General features: G+C 48.7%; 1 protein-coding gene across 2 annotated transcripts in view; it reads left to right on the forward strand.

Annotated features, from left to right (window-relative positions):
• Positions 1-18,661, forward strand: part of rims2a (regulating synaptic membrane exocytosis 2a) — a 106,291-nt gene that overhangs the window by 84,896 nt on the left and 2,734 nt on the right. For both annotated transcript variants that reach the window (XM_084707910.1, XM_084707920.1), the window contains 5 exons: positions 3,572-3,813; positions 17,777-17,918; positions 18,052-18,164; positions 18,300-18,401; positions 18,513-18,652. In XM_084707910.1, coding sequence (XP_084564036.1) covers positions 3,572-3,813; positions 17,777-17,918; positions 18,052-18,164; positions 18,300-18,401; positions 18,513-18,652 — 739 coding nt within the window. The remainder of the gene's footprint in view (positions 1-3,571; positions 3,814-17,776; positions 17,919-18,051; positions 18,165-18,299; positions 18,402-18,512; positions 18,653-18,661) is intronic.

Raw genomic sequence — 18,661 nt, forward strand, 5'->3', positions numbered from 1 at the left:
GGAATGGCATTGATTAGAAGAATACGGAAATATTTAGGGGTTAAGGTTAACAATCTTGTTCTACCGGTGGGACCATTATTCTTGAAAAAAATCACGCACATCTATACTACACACATACACACACACACACACACACACACACACACAGTCCTTCATAAAATCAGACAGTACATTGTTGCTTCACCTCCCATGACAACCTTCAGGTGAGCACATGAGCTCTTTCAAAAGCGTTAATCATTCCCTCCAAGCCGACACACAAATAGAGCTTTTGTTTTTGTGTTGGCCTTGGGAACATCTTGGCCTAGATGAAAAATGTACGGCGCAGAGTAGTGATCTGCATGGAGAGGAACACTGTGTTCACCCAGGATACAGAGCACACATCCCTGGAGAGAGAGGCTCGGCTCTGCCAAGCCTCTTCACAGAGTAGAGCTACTGAGTGCCAAAGCTCAGGAGAGAGGGGGGGGGAGTGGGCGGAGGATGGAGAGAAAGAGGAAGGAGGAAGGGAGAGAGAGAGAGAGAGGGGGGAGGGCGGGAGGGGGGGGAGGGGGACAGAGGGCCGAGGATAGAGGTAGAGAGGAGCGAGTAGGAGAGATGAGGGTGAGAGGAGGAGATAGTGGGAGAAGGGAAGGGAGTAGAAGAGAGAGAGCCAGAGAGGGAAAGAGAAATAGAGAGAGACAAAGAGAGAAAGAGAGAGAGAGGGGGGGGGGAGAGAGAGTGAAGATAGAAGATGGGAGATAGTGGGAGAAGGGAAGGGAGTAGAAGAGAGAGAGAGAGAGAGAGAGAGAGAGAGAGAGCAAGAGAGAGGGAAAGAGAAAGAGAGAGAGAGACAGAGAGAGAGAGAGAGGGGGGGGGTGAGAGAGAGAGAAGATAGAAGATAGGAGATAGTGGGAGAAGGGAAGGGAGTAGAAGAGAGAGAGAGAGAGCGAGAGAGAGGGAAAGAGAAAGAGAGAGATAGAGAGACAGGAGCCAGGTCTGAGGACATCGTTTTTTAGCTTTTCATTCGTGGACAGAACTACTCTGCCCCACTACCGAGTCAGCAGGATGAGTTACCTCATCGGTAACTTAAGATTCATCGCTGATATCTGACACACACACTGAGCCACCTCAAACTGTTATCAAACTGCCATCCAAATGTTATCAGGCTCAAGCTGTTTGCTCATTCTTTGTCAGTGGATGAAATGCCGACTCACCAAGGTGGTCGCAGAGAAAAGAGCATATTTGAGAATGTCAGCACAGCTCAGCCACATCGCCACAGGGGCATCTGGGAGTTGAAGTCTTTGATGTTGTGAGTTGCAAAGGTCCATGGTTGTATTAGCTGATCAAAGCCACTAATCCTTCTATGTAAGCATCCAATATGGAGGTCAGAGTGCTGAGTGATCTGGGGCACAGCCTGTTGATGCTGGACAGGTTTAAGCAATGAGCTTGATTGGGTGGTCTGCTAGCTCTGTTAGCTATAATACAGCACCTGTGTCAGCGATGCTGGCTGTGTCTACAAATTGTAGCCATGTTAGCAATACTACTGTAGTCATGCTTTCTTAAAAAGGCTGTAGCAATTCCTATGTGAGTCACACCACATTTGTTGCAGTAAGTAAGTAAGAGAATGGAGTACATTATTTTTCTCTCTCTCCCCTCTCTCTCTGTCTCATCTAAGATGTGCCTTTCACTAGTGTAAACATACTCTTTCAGACGAGTAACAATGGCAGACACAAAATGCTTTTTGTGCATTTCCCATGGGAGGGTAAAATAGCCCTTGTTCGTGGGGAACCATGTGAAGATCAAGGCGTTAACTGCCTCCCAGTGTGTGAGGGTGTTAGAGGTCAGGTATGCTCTGATCCTTGTTAGCTTCTCTGACCGTCCTGTCTGGGTGTCTCCTTTAACGAGGGAGGCAGAGCAACACACCCTGCCAACATGTGGCTAGCTAACTCTGCCAGGCTCCTCACTGGCCACGTCACGAGTCCATCAAACCAGGACTCGTTCTCCTTCGTCTTCTTCTCTCCTCCTCCAGCTATCCCTTTCCTCTTGCTCTCCCTTTCTCTCTTTCTCATCCTCCCCATCTCACTCAACCTCCATCTTTCTATCGCCCTCTTTCCACTTTCTCTCCATCTCTCTCTGGTCAAATAAGCTGAGCAGGTGGCAGGAACATGTCTCTCTGCAGACAGCCAGACAAGGTGCTATGATCACTGATTGGCTGCAAAAGTGTCAGACATGTTATCTTAATATTTCATGAATGAGCCCACCCCTCCTCTTCCTCGCCCCGTTGCGTAACGTAATTTGGGTGGAGGTGCAACACAGAAACAAAATCAACATCACCTGCTGGGTAGTGGGGTTGGGGTGAAACAACGAATCGTCAAGCTGATTAAGCATGTGTTCATATTCAGATTCGTAGCATCAGAACAATCAAGCTAATCACGTTCAGACGAATTAAAGTGGATTTTCCAGTGGTTAATAACAAATATTTCATCTGTAGATATTCAAGCACAACTAGTTCTAGTGTAGGGGGGCACCTCTTTAAGACTGTAATCTTTAAGGTTTCATAATCACCATCTTTGAATCCTTTAGGGTTTCATAATCACCATCCTTGGTTCAAATAGGAAAAGACATGTCTAGCCCTAATGTGAGACGATTCACCATTCATGAAGGCGTAATGGAAGTAATTGTGAAAGCTCATAGATGTGTTCTCCATGCTAATCTGGGTATTTTGTCTTAAATGGTCTTCAGAAGACAATGGCGTGTGATGGTTCAGTCCCTTAATGAAGTGACATAAGTGCCCCCGGGGCAATCTTGTCCTAGTAATTCTCCTCATTAAGGCCCCCTAGTCTGACCCTGATTATGTCATTTGTCTCTGAAACTTAATCTTACACACTAGGAACCAAGGCAAAACCTTCATTTGTGGCCTCATTTTCTTCCAGAAGAAGAAAAAGTGAAAGTGAGTTTTGTTTCTTCTGATTCGGCCATGTCTTTGTTAGGGTTGTTTTGACTTTTGATGAGAGCTTCGGAAATGCGACGCCATAGCAACGGGCTGCCATCATCAACCCATAATAATCTCAAATCAGTCGCGCTTTGAAGGTCTGAGGTTTGTGGCGCAGTGTGATCAAACACACTCACCTCTCGCAATCTCCACTGTTGACGTGGCAACACCATGGCACGTGCTTTTACTTCATGATTTTCATTGGTTATTGTTCCGTCCTCTCTGATGGATGACACGTTTAACTCCCTGGATAAACGGCACGTCATTTTCTGTCAATCTCAGAGAGAATTCTATCCGATGACTTCTTTCTGCGATTGCTTTCAATATTCATTTTTCCATTCATGCTACCTTCAACCTACATCCTACATTGTAGACTCCTGTACCTGTAACTGTACCTGAATCATGTCCTCTCCTCTTCCCTCTCCTCTCCTCCCTTCCCCTCCCTTCTCCTATCTCCTCTGCTCCTCTCCTCTTCCGCCCTCTCCCGTCCTCTCCTCTTTTGACCCCATCTCCTCTCCTCCCTTTCTCTCCCCCCCTCTCCTCTCCTGTCCTTTCCTGTCCTCCTGTCCTCGCCTCCCCCCTCTCCATGGCGATGGCTGACAGTGACTTTACATCCAAAATGAAAAACAGGCAGATGGGCACGTCCGGGGGCAACATGACCAAGAGCACAAGCATCGGCGGCGACATGTGCAACCTGGAGAAGACGGACGGGAGCCAATCAGACACGGCCGTGGGCACGGTGGGCACCGGCGACAAGAAGAGACGCTCGAGCATCGGTGCCAAAATGTCCGCCATCGTCGGCATCTCCAGAAAGAGCCGGAGCACCTCCCAGCTCAGCCAAACAGGTAGGCGTGGCTCGCCTCCCTCTCTCCCCCTCCCTCCCTCCCTGCCCTCTGTAGACACAGCAACTCTAATGTCCCTCACAGGCCTCTGTACCACGGGTGACGGTTCTCTCTCCCCCTCCCCCAGCAGTGATCTGTTGCAGGACTGGACGTGACAGGCGCTGGAACCGGTGCCTGAGATGGCGCGGACTGTTTTCCTCTCACGTCCTTTCTCTCCCTCCCTCTCTCTCTTTCCTAGATGGCGAGCGCCCGCCGGCGGGCCCCCTCACCTGTCCTCCTTCGCTTCGCTGTGCTTGATTTGCTTTGTAGCCGCTCTGACTGTTCCCGTGTCGATTTTTTTCTTTCTTTGATAAGGTTTTGTCTGCGGGTTGTCGTTGAGCCCTGGTTCCCCACAGTGGTGGCTCCTGTGGGGTGCGTGTGCGGGGATCTCGGTGGTGCGAGTGAGAGGATGTGGAGGTGATCGGGGGGGGATGTCTACGTGCCCGTTCTACAGCTCGGACCTCTGTTGTGTTGGGTTCTTCGGTGTGACACTGTGCCAGTTCGACACACACGCACTCGCATCATCGGCCATCATTTCTTGATGTCACATTTACACACGTGCGAGCAAAACATATTCATTTGAGATTTTCTGTTTTTATTCAAGTCATAGTGTAGATGATTATTACAATGTTGCAACGGAAAACATACAGAAAACATATTGAAACAGGCACTCTGAAGTAGAAAAAGAAAGCTGGTACACTACAAACACAGGCTGTTAACAAAGGGCTGCAGTAGTAAGTGCTGTCTACTCTCTCTCTCTCTCTCTCTCTCTCTCTCTCTCTCTCTCTCTCTCTCTCTGTGTTTGTGTGTGCATGCGTGCACATCACCATTTCCACCAGAGGTTGGGGTGCCTCAGGGCTTCAGTTATGCAATTAACTATAAAGGACTATTGCCAAAAGACAAGAAAGAAATGATGGGCTTTGACCACAGTGGACAAGGGTTTAGGGTTTGACGGTGTATAACTGCATGTCTGAAGCCCTCGGTGATGTGGCTTGTTAAAATAGCTACACAAACAAAATTGCGTTTGATTTTCCCTGGAGATGAAAGCTCTCGTCAACCTCTCTTTTCAGGAAATAAATGGCTGTTGTTCCTCCCTGCCCCCTTCCAAATCCACCTCGCAAAAGAGGACATCCTGTTTTTTCTGTGGTTGAATAGGCAGGTGAAGAGTGAAGGCTGTGAAAGCTGCACGTGTCTGTGTTGCGTCGGGCCTAAATTGGGGTCTGTGTGAAGGTCAGTCCCTCTGCAGTGCTGTGGGAAGCGGTGAAGGGTTCACTCACGCGAGCTCCCAGGCTACTTTGAAAACCTTCATTTGCCATGTCAAGAGAACTTTCCCCAATAGACCGTTTGTAGTCGTGTCTGTCCGATCTGACCCCATGATAAGGGCCAGGTCAGCTCGCTCAATGGGTTCCAATCATGAGGTTGCGAGGGGGCCAGATAACCAGGTCTGTCCATCAGCGGTCCGCACGTGCCCTTCCTGCGTGAGGTGGTGTGGAAGATGGGTGAGGCAGAGGGTCCTCTTCCTCCTCTCCCTCTCCTCCTTCACCCCTCCTCCTCCCAACTCCTCGTCCCCTCCTGCTCTCCTCCTCTCCCTCTCATCCGACCCCGTCCTCCACCTTTTCTCCGTCTCCTCCCCCCTCCCTGCTTTCCTTGTTCTCCTTTCTCCTCCTCCACCCTCCTCTCTCTCCCTCCCTCCCTTTCCCCCAGGGCTTCCAGAGTGCCTGTCTTTACTACAGAGCAATGCAATAAGCATAGATTAGATGTACTGGCTATATTGTTCAATAAAAACTTGATGCTCATTCCTGAGCCTGCTAGCTTCAGGTACAGCGTAAAAACTACTGAGAAGATGGATTTGTCCTTGCTCCATTCCTTAAGTTTCATTTTGGTTTCCTTTCGTAGACATCTGGATATTCTCCAATATACACACACACACATACGCTTGCAAGGCTTAAATCTTAAAAGCATATCAATATTTCACTCAGCGCTTTTAGTTGCTTCAACAAGATTGTGTCTTTTCCTCAAATCCCCTGTCCTGGTTCTCCACCAATGGGGGTCGACCCATCAGGTGCTCCGTGACCTATTTTATTGTGCTGAATCCGGGGGGGGTTGGTCGGCTAACTTCGAAACGCAATCAAAGGATGAGTGTAGGAAATAAGAGGTGGCTTTGGGTCCTTTCAGTGTTTCACGCGACCTTTGCGCGTACGTGTGTGTGTTAGCAGCCAAGCTGAGGTAGCATCTCCCAGGTAGGAGATTTGGGGTAACGTGCGCACTCTTCTCGTGCACGTTGTCCCACTCAGGGCTCCGTCGCCAAGGCACCAGGCCTCAGAGCCCGGAGCACAAACCGTTGGGACTGATCTCCTCAGGTCCCAGCCAGCCCTCAGAGAGACGCTCTGACCTTCAGGACACCAGCCCTACTTGAGATGAAGGACCACAGACACACAAGGGCTCGTTTGCATACTGAAATGCCACGGTGGGAATCGGGTTCTTGCAGCCCTGCTCAGCTTTGTATGGGTGACCGAGTGAAGAACCCTTTTGGGAAGGAGGGCTGAGGTACTGTGGGTAATGCAGGGTTTGGTTCTGGTTAGAACATGCCGTGTTAACATAAGGCCGGGGTATTCATGCACGCTTTGTCAACTTCGACAGATTGGCCTCATTAATCATGGTGGAATAGCTACTCGGATTCATGTGGCTTGTGAGAGGCATGGGAGTGTGTGTGTGTGTGTGATGTGCCTGTCTGTTTGTGTATTGATCTAAAGTGAAGGGTTTGTGTGCGTAGGAGAGGAGGGGATGTGCATGTCAGTGTCTTTCTGCATAAAAACGTCCACGCATTTGTGTGTGTGCGTAGTTGGGAGAACAGACAAGCAGGTGTAAAAACATGATTGATTTCCATTGTTGGATTGCACTTCTTGCCATTCAGCAGTGCTAGAGGCTCCATTATGTGCACACCTCAACAGAGAATACTCTCATAACTTTACCACACACACACACACACACACACACACACACATACATTTACCCCCCACCCACCAACCCCCAGACCTGCTATGCCAAACCTTCAGTCAGCGAAATTAAGCCACTGTAACGAGCTGCACCGCAGTGAGACCCAATAGAAAAGCACTTCTGGCAAAAGTCTTTATGCCTCCTTTTACATTTCCTTCTGTCCAATATTACCCCCCTCCCCATAAAAAGTGATGGTTATACGTACATCAGGGATGCATACTGTGTCTGTTACACCCTCTCTGGCTGTCTCGGGGTGCCTGGGCAGGTGGTCGTTAAAGCTGTGATGATGAGCTGTCATGTCTTGGCTCAGCTCTGCCTCCAGCACTATAACACTGTTTTACTGTTGGGCTGGGGTGTGGTGTGGAGCTGCCTGTATCCCGGTCTGTCTTGTTCTAGGGGGGGGATCGAATGGATTGATCTAGGCCCTGTCGAGTCCCTCTACTCAGGCTCTGTCAAAGCGTTGGGAGAGAGAGCGTGCGTCTGTTGTGACCGAGCGGATCTGCGTGTGTTGTCAGCGATGGATTCCTGAAAAACGTACGGACTGCTGAGCTCCCTCGCTCCTCATTTTGAATCCCTCTCTTTTATTCAACTCCCCTCCATTCTCCCCCTTTCTTCGATCCCTCCCATGACTGAATTTACTTATTTTGTCCTCTTTGCCTCCTCTCCTGCTCTTCTGTTCTTCTCTTGCCCTTCCCCTCCTCCCTCTCTTCCTCCTCCTCCCTGCCCCCCCATCCCTCTATCTGTCCCCGTATTCTCCTTTTCTCCTCCTCTAATTGCTACGAGCTGTGGTTTCTATGCATCCAGGAAATGAGATAGACAAAAAGAGCCCAAGTGAGTGGGCCTGCTTGTTTCCTCGTTCAGTGGCGGAGGCTACGCTATTGAATGTATTGAAGGATTCTCCTGCTGTCCAGCTGGTGGAGAGAGAGACATGAAGGTGACCTGAGTGACCGGCCCGCGTTACACAACCACGGCCCGGACGGCTTCTCTCATATTGGCTGGATTAGTACCTGCAAACAGGAAAAACCAAACTCAAACCCATCTCCTTGATTCCATTTGCATTTCCTCCGCCGATTGGTCCAAGTCTGTCTGCAAATGCCTTGCTTTTTATATTGTTCCACGTCGCCTAGACAACAGGTCTATGTTAATCCCCCCCCCCCAAACACACACACACACACACCTAATTGGCGTTGACGTGAGAGAGAAGAAGAGGAGGGGGAGATAGTCAATCACAGAATCTATAGAGAGCTTTAATCAGCTGGATGCAAACTGATAACCCACAGATTCTAGCCACATATCTTAAAGTCTCAGGTCAAAGAAAAAAGTTCTCATAAACTAGGAAAAAGACAAAAGACTTCAGGTAAGACAAATGGTCTCTTCTCATGTATTAAATCACCATTCCCTAACTTTACATACATTCTCTGACATGAACATAAGACTAAGTGTGTGTTGTATGCAGTAAAAAGCTGAACTTTGAGCTTTCAACAAAGGTGATCAATCTTGTGTGGAGCTGGGCGCCTGTCTTAGCATATGCATACGCACCCTTACACATACACTCAAACACACACACACACACTTTTACACACATACACCATGACACACACACAGACACACACTCACACACCAGCTGGGGCCCAATTAGCTTTGGTGGAGGGCTGGTGAAACAAGCAGCTCTCAGAGTGATGCATGGAGCACCAGGAACTAAGTAGTCTCTCTCCCGCTCTCTGTTTCTCCCACTCTCTCTATCGACACTATTTATACTATACCGGACGGCATATGTGTGTGTCTCTCCTTTCTCTCCGTCCCTGTGTTTCTCTCCCTTTTCCTAACTAACGTCTCTCCATCACCTGATTGCTTGCCCTTCTGTACTTTTTTTTTTCTCTCTCTCTCTCTCTCTCTCTCTCTCTCTCTCTCTCTCTCTCTCTCTCTCTCTCTCTCTCTCTCTCTCTCTCTCTCTCTCTCTCTCTCTCTCTCTCTCTCTATCTCTCTCTCTCTCTCTCTCTCTCTCTCTCTCTCTCTCTCTCTCTACAGTGACCTACATTGGTTTGAATAGAGTGTTGATGCTTTCTACAATTATGAATCACAAACCCACCGCCAGACGCTGCACGCTTACCCATACGTCCTCTTACTGACCGGTCAATATGCTTGTTTCTAAGCACTATTAAAGTGCATCCATTCTTTGGCCCACACGGGGCTTATGAATCAAGTGCACCTCGAGAGGGCCCCTGCTTTTACTGTTCTACGACCGTGTTTATGACATTGTTGAGGATAATTGGGTCTGCGATTATGTGGGTGGTTTTTATTGATTCATCTGACAGCCTACAAAGCTTGAGTTTGATGGGAAGGAGTTCGAAACATACGTTACATACGTATGTTTCTAACATACGTATGTAACACACACACATACTACATATTTCTTTACCTGCCTCCAAATACTAATTAGAAGAGACTTATTAAGCCAGATAATGAAAGTGTTGTCAGTGACCGGTTTTGTTATTCACAGTACGAAAAGGCATTCTCCATACACAGTTACAGCACATTTGAGCTGGAGAGAAACAATAAGCTGCAAAAACAATAAAAGCTGAGTTAAAATGCCATTTGTTCTTTTTCCATGTATGTATTTACCCATTACACTTTTGCGTCCGAATAGCTAACTTAAACATACCCTGACGAGGTTTGTCACAGTACACATACTGTATTGTTAACCGTTATTTGACTTGTAGATTTCCGGGAATACGTTTTATGCTGTTTATCCAGTTCATTTGTGATCAAATCTGAAATCTTATTTTCAATTCATCATACCGCCGTTTGTTAAAGCACAAGTTCAACCCAGCAAAGTAATGTACAAATCTGTCATCTCATGTGAAGTACTAATGCTTCCCTTTGCTTTGTCATTGAGGCTGGACGATACGATGACTAAACAGCTTAGGCAACTTCTCCTCGGGTCAGTTCACTCTGAACTACCAGTTGTTATGCAAGCCTCACGTAGCCTACTAGCCTGCTAGCATCGTTCCTGCCTTCTCTTTCTCAATTCAAGTCCATTAGCTGCTTGCCCACCAGCATTCCCAGCTGGCCTCGACCACTCATTCACAAGCCTCGCAAAGCCTCCTAGCATGCTAACCCTTCATACTGATGGCCAGTTAGGCTCATATTCTGATAACTACTGCTGTTGTTCTTACTGTCAGCCACTTCCTCAGGTCTGACTCACTTTCCGAGGAAGCCTGATACTCTAAACTGGAGACATGTAGCTATCACAGCCCACATCTTTTGGTTCTTCTTCCTTCAGACTGAACACAGACTTCCATCTTCAATACTGTTTTTAACCCCTGCTAAAAATATAGCTGAGTTCCCCTTCAGATGTCACATGGTATCAGTCACATAGAGGGCGGTTAAACTTTTAGCATTTTAAATACATTTTGCGGTTGTTTTTGTGTCAGGGCCTGAGAAGGAAGTTTTGGATGCTTGGGTCATGGAGCATGTGTGTAGTTGTGAAAGGTTTTTTCCAGTTCATATGTCCTCAGCTTGTTTTCTTAGTTCCAGTTAGAGTTGTGTTTATTTGGAAATGTCTGGTTGGTGTGCCTCATGACAAGTGTTTGATGATGACTTACTAAATGTGCTACGGTTTAGTTTTCAACATTCATTTCATGGCAGCTTTTTATATGGACAGAATAAATGTTCCTCTCTACCTCTCTTTTTCTCCTCCATCAGTGCCCATCAGTGTCCAGTTGGTTTTGTAGTAATGTGACCATGTTTGCCTATTTGCCCTCTGTGTGTCACTTAGCGGTAAAGATCCACACACTCTTCTGTGTGCGTGTGTGTGTGTGTGTGTGCATATTTGTGACCTTGTTCCATATAAATGATGTGCGACCCTGCGGTAAGACAGGAGGTTCAGAAGAAAGGGAAAGTCATCGACGAGGCTGCTAGGAAGTAGTAGTTCAGTGACTAGGGTTTGAACGCTACAGAACTTTTGGGTCTGGATCCTGGCCTTTCCACTTCAGTCACCATGAGCACGCTCTGTTAAACTGGTCAGTGCAGAACCAATAGCATATGGCGGCAGGCAGCTTCGTCCAGCCAGGGGGGAAGTGTGGAGGTGTGTGTGTAGGGGGACAGAGACAGGGGTTACTTCCTGACCAGCAGGGCTGGCCTGTGTCAAGACAAGCAGGAGAGAACAAGAGAATGTAAACAGGTGTAAGTGTATGTGCGTGTGCGTGCGTGCGTATGAGATGGGTGCACACGTGTAACCGTGCATCCGTGTGTGGACCGTGTGGCCTGACCGGCTCCATTAGACAGTGTTTACCATTCCCCGACGCGGGGTCGGGGTCTGACGCTCTGGCTTCACCCGGCTCCATCAATCACGCGCGTTGCCGTCGGCAACCCCCCCTCGGTTCTGCGCGGCGCACCAGCCGTTCGCATCACTTCTGGGATGTTACCCCGCTCGTGTTGTTGTCGGTGGATGACTGGCATTTTTGGGTGCATTCCTCTCCAGTGATGGGTCCATTGTTTGGCAGACTTGGGGTCTGCGAAAGTGTGCTTGTACAGTAGCCTGACCGGATATGGTGTGGATGCATTGTGCTGTACTGGAACACTCACTCAGGCCTTTGGGAAGTGAGGTTGTTCTTGAAAGGAATTTTCTGTTTATCTGAAATGGGTCATAAAACAGAGGAAGATGTCATCCCTCTGACCGGGCGAGTGTTATTCCCCCTCAGAATCAGGTTGTAGTTCATTAAAGGACCCACACGTAACTGCTCCATGGATCAAAGTCACGTCTATCTCATGTGATACACTGAATTCCCATTCTGTCTATTGCCCGTTTTTGTCGATTTTCCAGCTACAGCTTTCACAGTTATTTTCCTTTTTTTCTCCACAACATATGAAGCATGTGTTATCCGTTCGTCACGGATAGAAACATCATATTCCTATAAACAATATATGGTATATGTTATATGTACTGTACAGCCGTGACCAAAAGTATTGCGAGCGACATACATTTTGTGTTTTTTTAAAGCTTGCTGGGCCTTGGCATAAAATGACTACTGACATAATGTAAGTAAGTCATATCATCAGCACAGGGGACAGTGTGAACTAGTTTGAGCCAGGTGAAATCACTCTATCATTCTGATTGGATTTTAAGAGCAGATTGACTGCTGTAAAAGAGGGGACTATTTGCATAAGATTAGAAAAATATGTAATGTGCCTTTTTGTATTCCAGTATTCTATAGAAACATATGAAAACATTTTCCCTTAAATACTGAACCAGTAAACTTTGCAAAACACAACATTTGTCATTGCCAAAACTTATGGCCACAACTGTATATGTACATATATATATTCAAAGCTGTTCATATTTTCAAAGTAACTTTCTTATTATGCATTGCATGTGTTTACACCTCTGATATCCAGCCCTGTTGGCAAACCAAGTGTGATACGACTTCACTGCCTCCTTAAGATTCTGACCCTTTTCCAGGTGGATAGGAGGAGCTGTGCTATGATGTCACAGGTACAAAACAGGAAGTGCACGTGCCCAGCTGGCGCTGCCATGTGTCTGATGACGCCAGCACTTCCCCTGAGAGACTCTGGAAGCTTACTCTTAGAAAAATGAAGAAGACGAACCAAGCACCATTTAGATGTATGGCTCAATTTAATCAGTCCCAAACCCTTTTTTCCACACTGGAGGGTGAGAGCGGCCCTTGATGCGTGGGCACTCTTAGCAAAACGTTGTTTCTTCTTTGCTCTCTCAGGAAACAAAGGGCTAGGTGCCCCGCTTTGAATTGAACACCTCAGTCCTCTATTTAGCCTGACTTGCCATCAGCACGAGGTCAACCCTAGTTCTAGACCAAGAAGTTGTATTTAGACTGAGACTGGGTTTGAGACATGTCTGGTGACCCATGTGCACAGCAGCTCACTGTTTCATTCTTCTTCACGAGCTCTCAGACGTTTTGAGGACAACTTTCACCTCAGTATTCACTGCTGCTTTGCAGGCGTTACTGGGAACCTTCAAATAACTTCCTAAGAGTTTTTAAGGCAGTAAAATATAAGTATTCCACGGTCACAATGGTTTCCTTTAAAACTGAATAGGGATGGGAGGGCGGAGTGGGGGGGTTATTTTCAGTGACTATCTAAACTGAGACAATAGGCTGACCTGATAGGATTTGACCCAGTCGGTTCTCATATCTCCCTTGAGAACGTGTCGAGTTGATGTTCTCCAGCTGGGCCCGTGACAAGAACGCAGAGGGGCAAAAGACTGGATGAAGAAATAGAAAAGGAACCAGGTTGATGTGGGTTGAGAACACGAGGACAGGGGCTGTGTTCTATATTTACATTTTTGCAGAGATAGAGATCAGTAATTGGCTCGTGCTGTGCCTATTCTGCCAGCTTCTCGTGCAAAGAGGAGGCACTGCAGTGTTTTTTGTGACAAGATTGTCAAAACAGCACCATTTAGGCCTTTTTTGGAGGCTGCTGGAAGCTTTCCCTGGGATTTGGTTCTGGCTTCTGTCTTTGTAGTGGCGCGACCAGCTTCTTGCTCATGTCTTTAAGATGTTGTTTGAGCAAAGCATTCCTGAGGGACCACCTGAGAGTGCTTTTCTATCACTCGTCGCCTTCTCGGAAAGAAACGCTTGTTCTTCTCGTGTGACCTTTGAACAGAAGGTGGTGTCTGCCTTTGAGAGGGATGGAGAGGAGCCAGTACATGGCTCAGTAACACGTACGTACAGGTTACGTTGTGTTCTGTGTGGCGTCAACATCATGAATCACGGCTGAAGAGGGGTGGCGGCGAGGGGAAGGAGGGGGCCTCTCAGCGGTGTGCTGGTCTGTCCTGATTCTCTCCGGGTTCCGTCCTGGATTTACGCTAGTTTTTTTTCCTGGTTCTCTTCTATGTGACCACTGCATCTTGAGTGACTCAGTCAGAAGACCTACTCCCATGGCGAAGTAGCCTACATTCATGAACCTCCGCTGGGATGTTGATTTACGGGGGCTGACGACACGAGACCACTGCAGCCCTTTATGGAAAAGTACTGAGTAGAACTGGGCTGATGCAGATGGTGAACTGGGTAGGGTGGGGGCTGATAAGACTGGGGAGGGTCAGGGCTGAAGAGGAGGGGGTACTGGTTGGTTTGCGGGGCCCTGGGAAGGGGGGCTGAGGGCTAGATGGGGGGGAGTTCAATGGGTAGGGGATATGGGGGGGGGGGGGGGGTGGTGGTGCACACCACGTGAATGGCGTATGACCAGATTAGCTGCTCAAGACAGCCTGGTAAATAATGGCTGTTTTGAACAGAGACTTATGTGACTGCGTATGTGAAGAGAGAGAGAATTAGAGAGAGAGAGAGAGTGTTTGTGAGAGTGTGCGTGCGTGTGTGGGGTGGGGGGGTCGGAGTGAGAATGAGAGTGTAAGAGAGATGTTGAAAAGGGGGGGGGGGGGGTGTGGGGTGTATCTCCGGGTAGAGCTTCTTCTCAGCAGCAAGCGCTCCTGAGCAGCTTGCCATCTGATTGGAGGAAAGGGACGCAGCCCGCTCTGCCCCTCCTCCCTCCCCCTTCTCCTTGCTAGTGTTACAGCAGGAGAGGAGCAGAGCAGAGCAGAGAGAGCCCGCCACACGGCACACGCACTGAGCTGAAACAGGACCCCGCATCTTCATCCCTCCTCTGCCTCTTTCGCTACCTTCCAGGACCACAGCCAGACAGCATTCACCTCTCCTTGAGCCACATCTCTGCCCTCTGAATCCAGCATCGCCTAGTTTGACCCGTGCATGATAGGTGTCCGCGTCGTTTCCTTTGGAACGGGTAACCTTAGTGAAGGCGACTCGACCCCGCTTTCATTGCTGTGAAGAGAGAACAGGGAAGAGCAAGTCACCATGGGCAGACAGGGGCATGATGCCAGCGCGCCCACCCCGGGCATGCGTATGCAGCGCTCCCAGAGCAAGATGAGCCTGTCGGCTTCCTTCGAGGCTCTGGCCGTCTACTTCCCCTGCATGAACTCCTTTGACGAGGAGGACGGAGGTAAGATGGCCCCCTGAGACCGAGAGGAGGGGAGGGGAGAGGAGGAGAGGACGAGGGCAAGGCGAGCAGAAGAAAAGGAGAGGACTAGAGGGTCGCAGAATGAGAGAGGAAAAGAGGAGAGGACGAGAGAGAGAAGAGGGGGAAAAAAGAGAGAGGAGAAGAATGGGGGGAGGTAGAAGAGGACAGTGAGGAGAGGAGGGAATGAGTGCGAAAGAGAGAGGACAGGCAGGGAGATGGACGACTCTGTGCATCTTCCTCATGTTATGCAGCTCAGTTGCACGGTGGATGCATTCTATTTTAGGTTCACACGCGGTTCTGGGATTGACTGTTGTCGTGATTTGATTTTCCTTGACGTGAGTGTTGATTGGGCCTTTCTATTTTGTCATCCAGAGACAACATGCCCATGTCAGAGCTTGTTCAGAGAGCAGGCTGGTTTGAGTTCTGCTGAGCTGTTTTGGTCTGCTGTCTCATCTCCTCAGTGTTACTCACATGAATGAAACAGTGCTTGAAAAACGTTTTTCAGGCTCCACTGTAACAATGTGAATGAACCTTTTGTTTGTTTCTGGTGGGCGGTAGATCAGAAAGCTTCCAGTCCACAGAGGGAGGGAGGAAGTATATATTGCAGAAGTGCACTAGAAGGCTTTAGACTCAGAGATTTAGACGGGAAGTGACTGTGGCAGAATTGCGTGCTGGATCTTCTTCAGTAGCGGTCTGCTCTCCGTGGGATCTAGCCTAAAAGTGTAGACATTGGCTGCTGGCGTGGTAGATAGTCATGACCCTTGATCGAATCCAGCCTTTTAGAACTAAAATGTGGCACGAAAGAGGAGTAACAGTTTATCACAAAAATATTGCTACAGCCCAGAGCAGAAACAAAACACTTACCATTCACATTACAATGAAGGTGTCTAATCTAATAGTCACTGGATTTGAGTGTAATAATGCATTTATCTTATTCATCAGATATGTTCTCCAAAGCAGTTTACTGGGGGGAGGGGGGGGGGCGTTGAATCTGCAACTTCTTGATCACAGCCAAATGCCCTACCACTGTGCTATACAGTAACACTACAGCAGTACCTCCTGGTCTCTTCCCCTCACTTCCCATCATCCTCAAAGCTGCTGATCTCGGACCATCAGGTGAGGCAGAGCGGCCTCATAAGAGGCAGCTGGATGGCTCATTAGAACAAGATGGGCTGGGCTGCCCTGGTAGCTCACTGGGTAGGGAGCGTGCCGCACAGAGTGAGGCCCATGCGCAGAGCCCCGGTTCGGTTCTGGCTCGGGACATTTCTGCATGTTTTCCCCTCTCTCTATTTCTTGATGGAAACTAGGTGGGCTAGTTCAGCTCTGTGACGCTGGGTGAGGTCACTGTAATGAACACCGGTATTCAGTCAGAGCCCCATCAGGTTATGTCTGCAAGGCCTCCCATCCATGCAAACATATGGTTGGACCGCTGGAAGCATGCACAGTAAGCTATAGGTAGTCAGCCTGCATTAAATTAATGTTGACATGCAATAGGTGGACATGTTAACCTTAGAAACAGTGTTCCATTGCAGTTATGCCAACGTCACAATGACACACTGTCAACTTGACAGCCTGTTGTTTTGGTGACTGGCTGTACAGTATCTTGTTCTAAGTTAGGTTGGCTGCCCGGCCCGGGTGGCTGATTTTGAAAGGTGCTGTGACATTGTCTCGGCTTCCGAGATCCTTCTTCCTGTCTTTTCTAAAGGTGGTGGTGGTGGTGGTGGTGGTGGGGGGCACAGCTGCAGGGACAACAGCAGGGCTATCATTGAGGGTTTTCGACTCACTTCGACTCCAATTCATGTTCGGAGAATGAGTCATCATCATTAGGAACGATGAGGGTACTAGCTTTGCATCCACCAATCAATGCTTGATTGGGCTCTCTGCCTGTGTAAGCCCTCCCTGGAATGTCTTTGCATCACAATAATGCCTTTTCAAATTTTGGGGGAAATGACTACGAAGGATCACCGGATTGTGTTCATTTGCCATTCAGTCCGAATGAAACCACAGTCACAGAAGCGGAACCCGTTCTTACAGCCTCTGTGCTGCCATCAAAACAGCATCCAATGTCTGTGATTCAGAGCAGGGCCGTGCCGTATAAACACCAGGTGATGAACATTCACACACGTCTCAAAGAAGCGTTAGCATGGTTGATCCGGTCAGGACCGGCGCCTATGCCTCCAGTCAACCAAAACAAAGTTATCATGCTCGTTTCTCACTTGTCACAGGAGATAAACAAAACCAAACTGGTACAGTACTTAAACTAGTGCCTGGGTTCCACTCTGGTCTGTGACACGTTTTGGTTGAACCTTTCATGTGATGAATTGAGTGTTGCGTATCACTAGTGGTCTTACCTGTTGGCTTTGGCTGTGGGGAATGTAATCTGCGAAAGCTGGCTGAGAGAACTGGAGCTAGCAGCTGCTCCTAGATTTGGGAAAAGGTCCTAAATTTGTATGCATGTGTTTCGGCTCACAGTATGTACTCTGTGCATGTGTGTGTGTGTGTGTGTGTGCATCAACTCGTGCAAATGTGTGTGTGTGTGTGTGGCTCAGCACTGGAACAGGGGCAGCCACGTGCCCCCACACCGACGCTGTCAGACAGATTGGTAGAAGATGCTCAGCGGCTCTAACCGGGGCAGTCAGCTGTCTGTTTGAATCAACACAGAGAGGAGAAGGGAGGAGAGGACAGGAGGGGAGAGAGGAGTCTCCTGTTGAGCGTATGACCTATGGATGGTCCGGAAGGTGCAGTCTAAATGCTGCCGTGTATCGAATAGGTTGAATTCCCGTTTGAATGAACATACCTCTCCTCCTGAAACTTGCTACGCCACACGACCAGAATGGACAATATCTTCCGCTACGCTCACCGCGGAATAAATAGCTAATGGCGCGCGTAGAATAAAGGTTTCTGTTTCTCTCTTTGGCCACTCCAGAAGCAGGCGGTAAGAAGCTGCGCAGCACCATCCAGCGTAGCACGGAGACAGGCCTGGCCGTGGAGATGAGGAGCAGGATGACCCGGCAGGCCAGCAGGGAGTCCACCGACGGCAGCATGAACAGCTACAGCTCCGAGGGGAAGTGAGTCTGGAGAGATACGCAAGCACATCGGGGAAAAAGGAACTTCACATGAAAACAAACTTGACCTTGTGTCTCTGTGGTGACACTGGGGTGCGTTCCCATGGTAACTTTGCATGTCTTTGTTGGGTTGTAGCCTCATCTTCCCCGGCGTGAGGCTCTCTTCAGACGCGCAGTTCAGCGACTTCCTGGACGGACTCGGACCCGCCCAGCTCGTCGGACGACAGACATTGGCCACGCCCCCCATGGGTATGTATCCATCCATCCATCTATCTATCCATCTATCTACCTATCTACCTATCTACCCAACTACTTATTTACCTACCTACCTATCTACCTGGGTAGGGATCAGAGGGTGGTGCTGACGTAGTGTTGTGTATGCAGGTGACATCCAGATTGGCATGGTGGATAAGAAGGGGGCGCTGGAGGTGGAGGTCATCCGAGCCCGCGGCCTCGTAGGAAAGCCAGGTTCCAAGGCACTGCCAGGTGAGAACAATCAACCCCCCCCCCCCCCCCTCACTCAAATGAATGTGTCATTCTGCCTGCCAACAACTTGTAGAACATTCTGACAGCCCCTCTCTGTCTCTCTCTTTCCAGCACCATATGTAAAGGTCTACCTTTTGGAAAATGGAGCCTGCATAGCCAAAAAGAAAACTAAAGTAGCAAGAAAAACCTTAGACCCACTTTACCAGCAGGCACTGCCCTTTGAGGAAAGTCCAGGAGGGAAGGTCTTACAGGTAGCTTAC

Source organism: Hypomesus nipponensis, chromosome 2, assembly GCF_054491055.1.
Source record: "Hypomesus nipponensis isolate SF chromosome 2, ASM5449105v1, whole genome shotgun sequence".
NCBI classification, from domain to species: Eukaryota; Metazoa; Chordata; class Actinopteri; order Osmeriformes; family Osmeridae; genus Hypomesus; species Hypomesus nipponensis.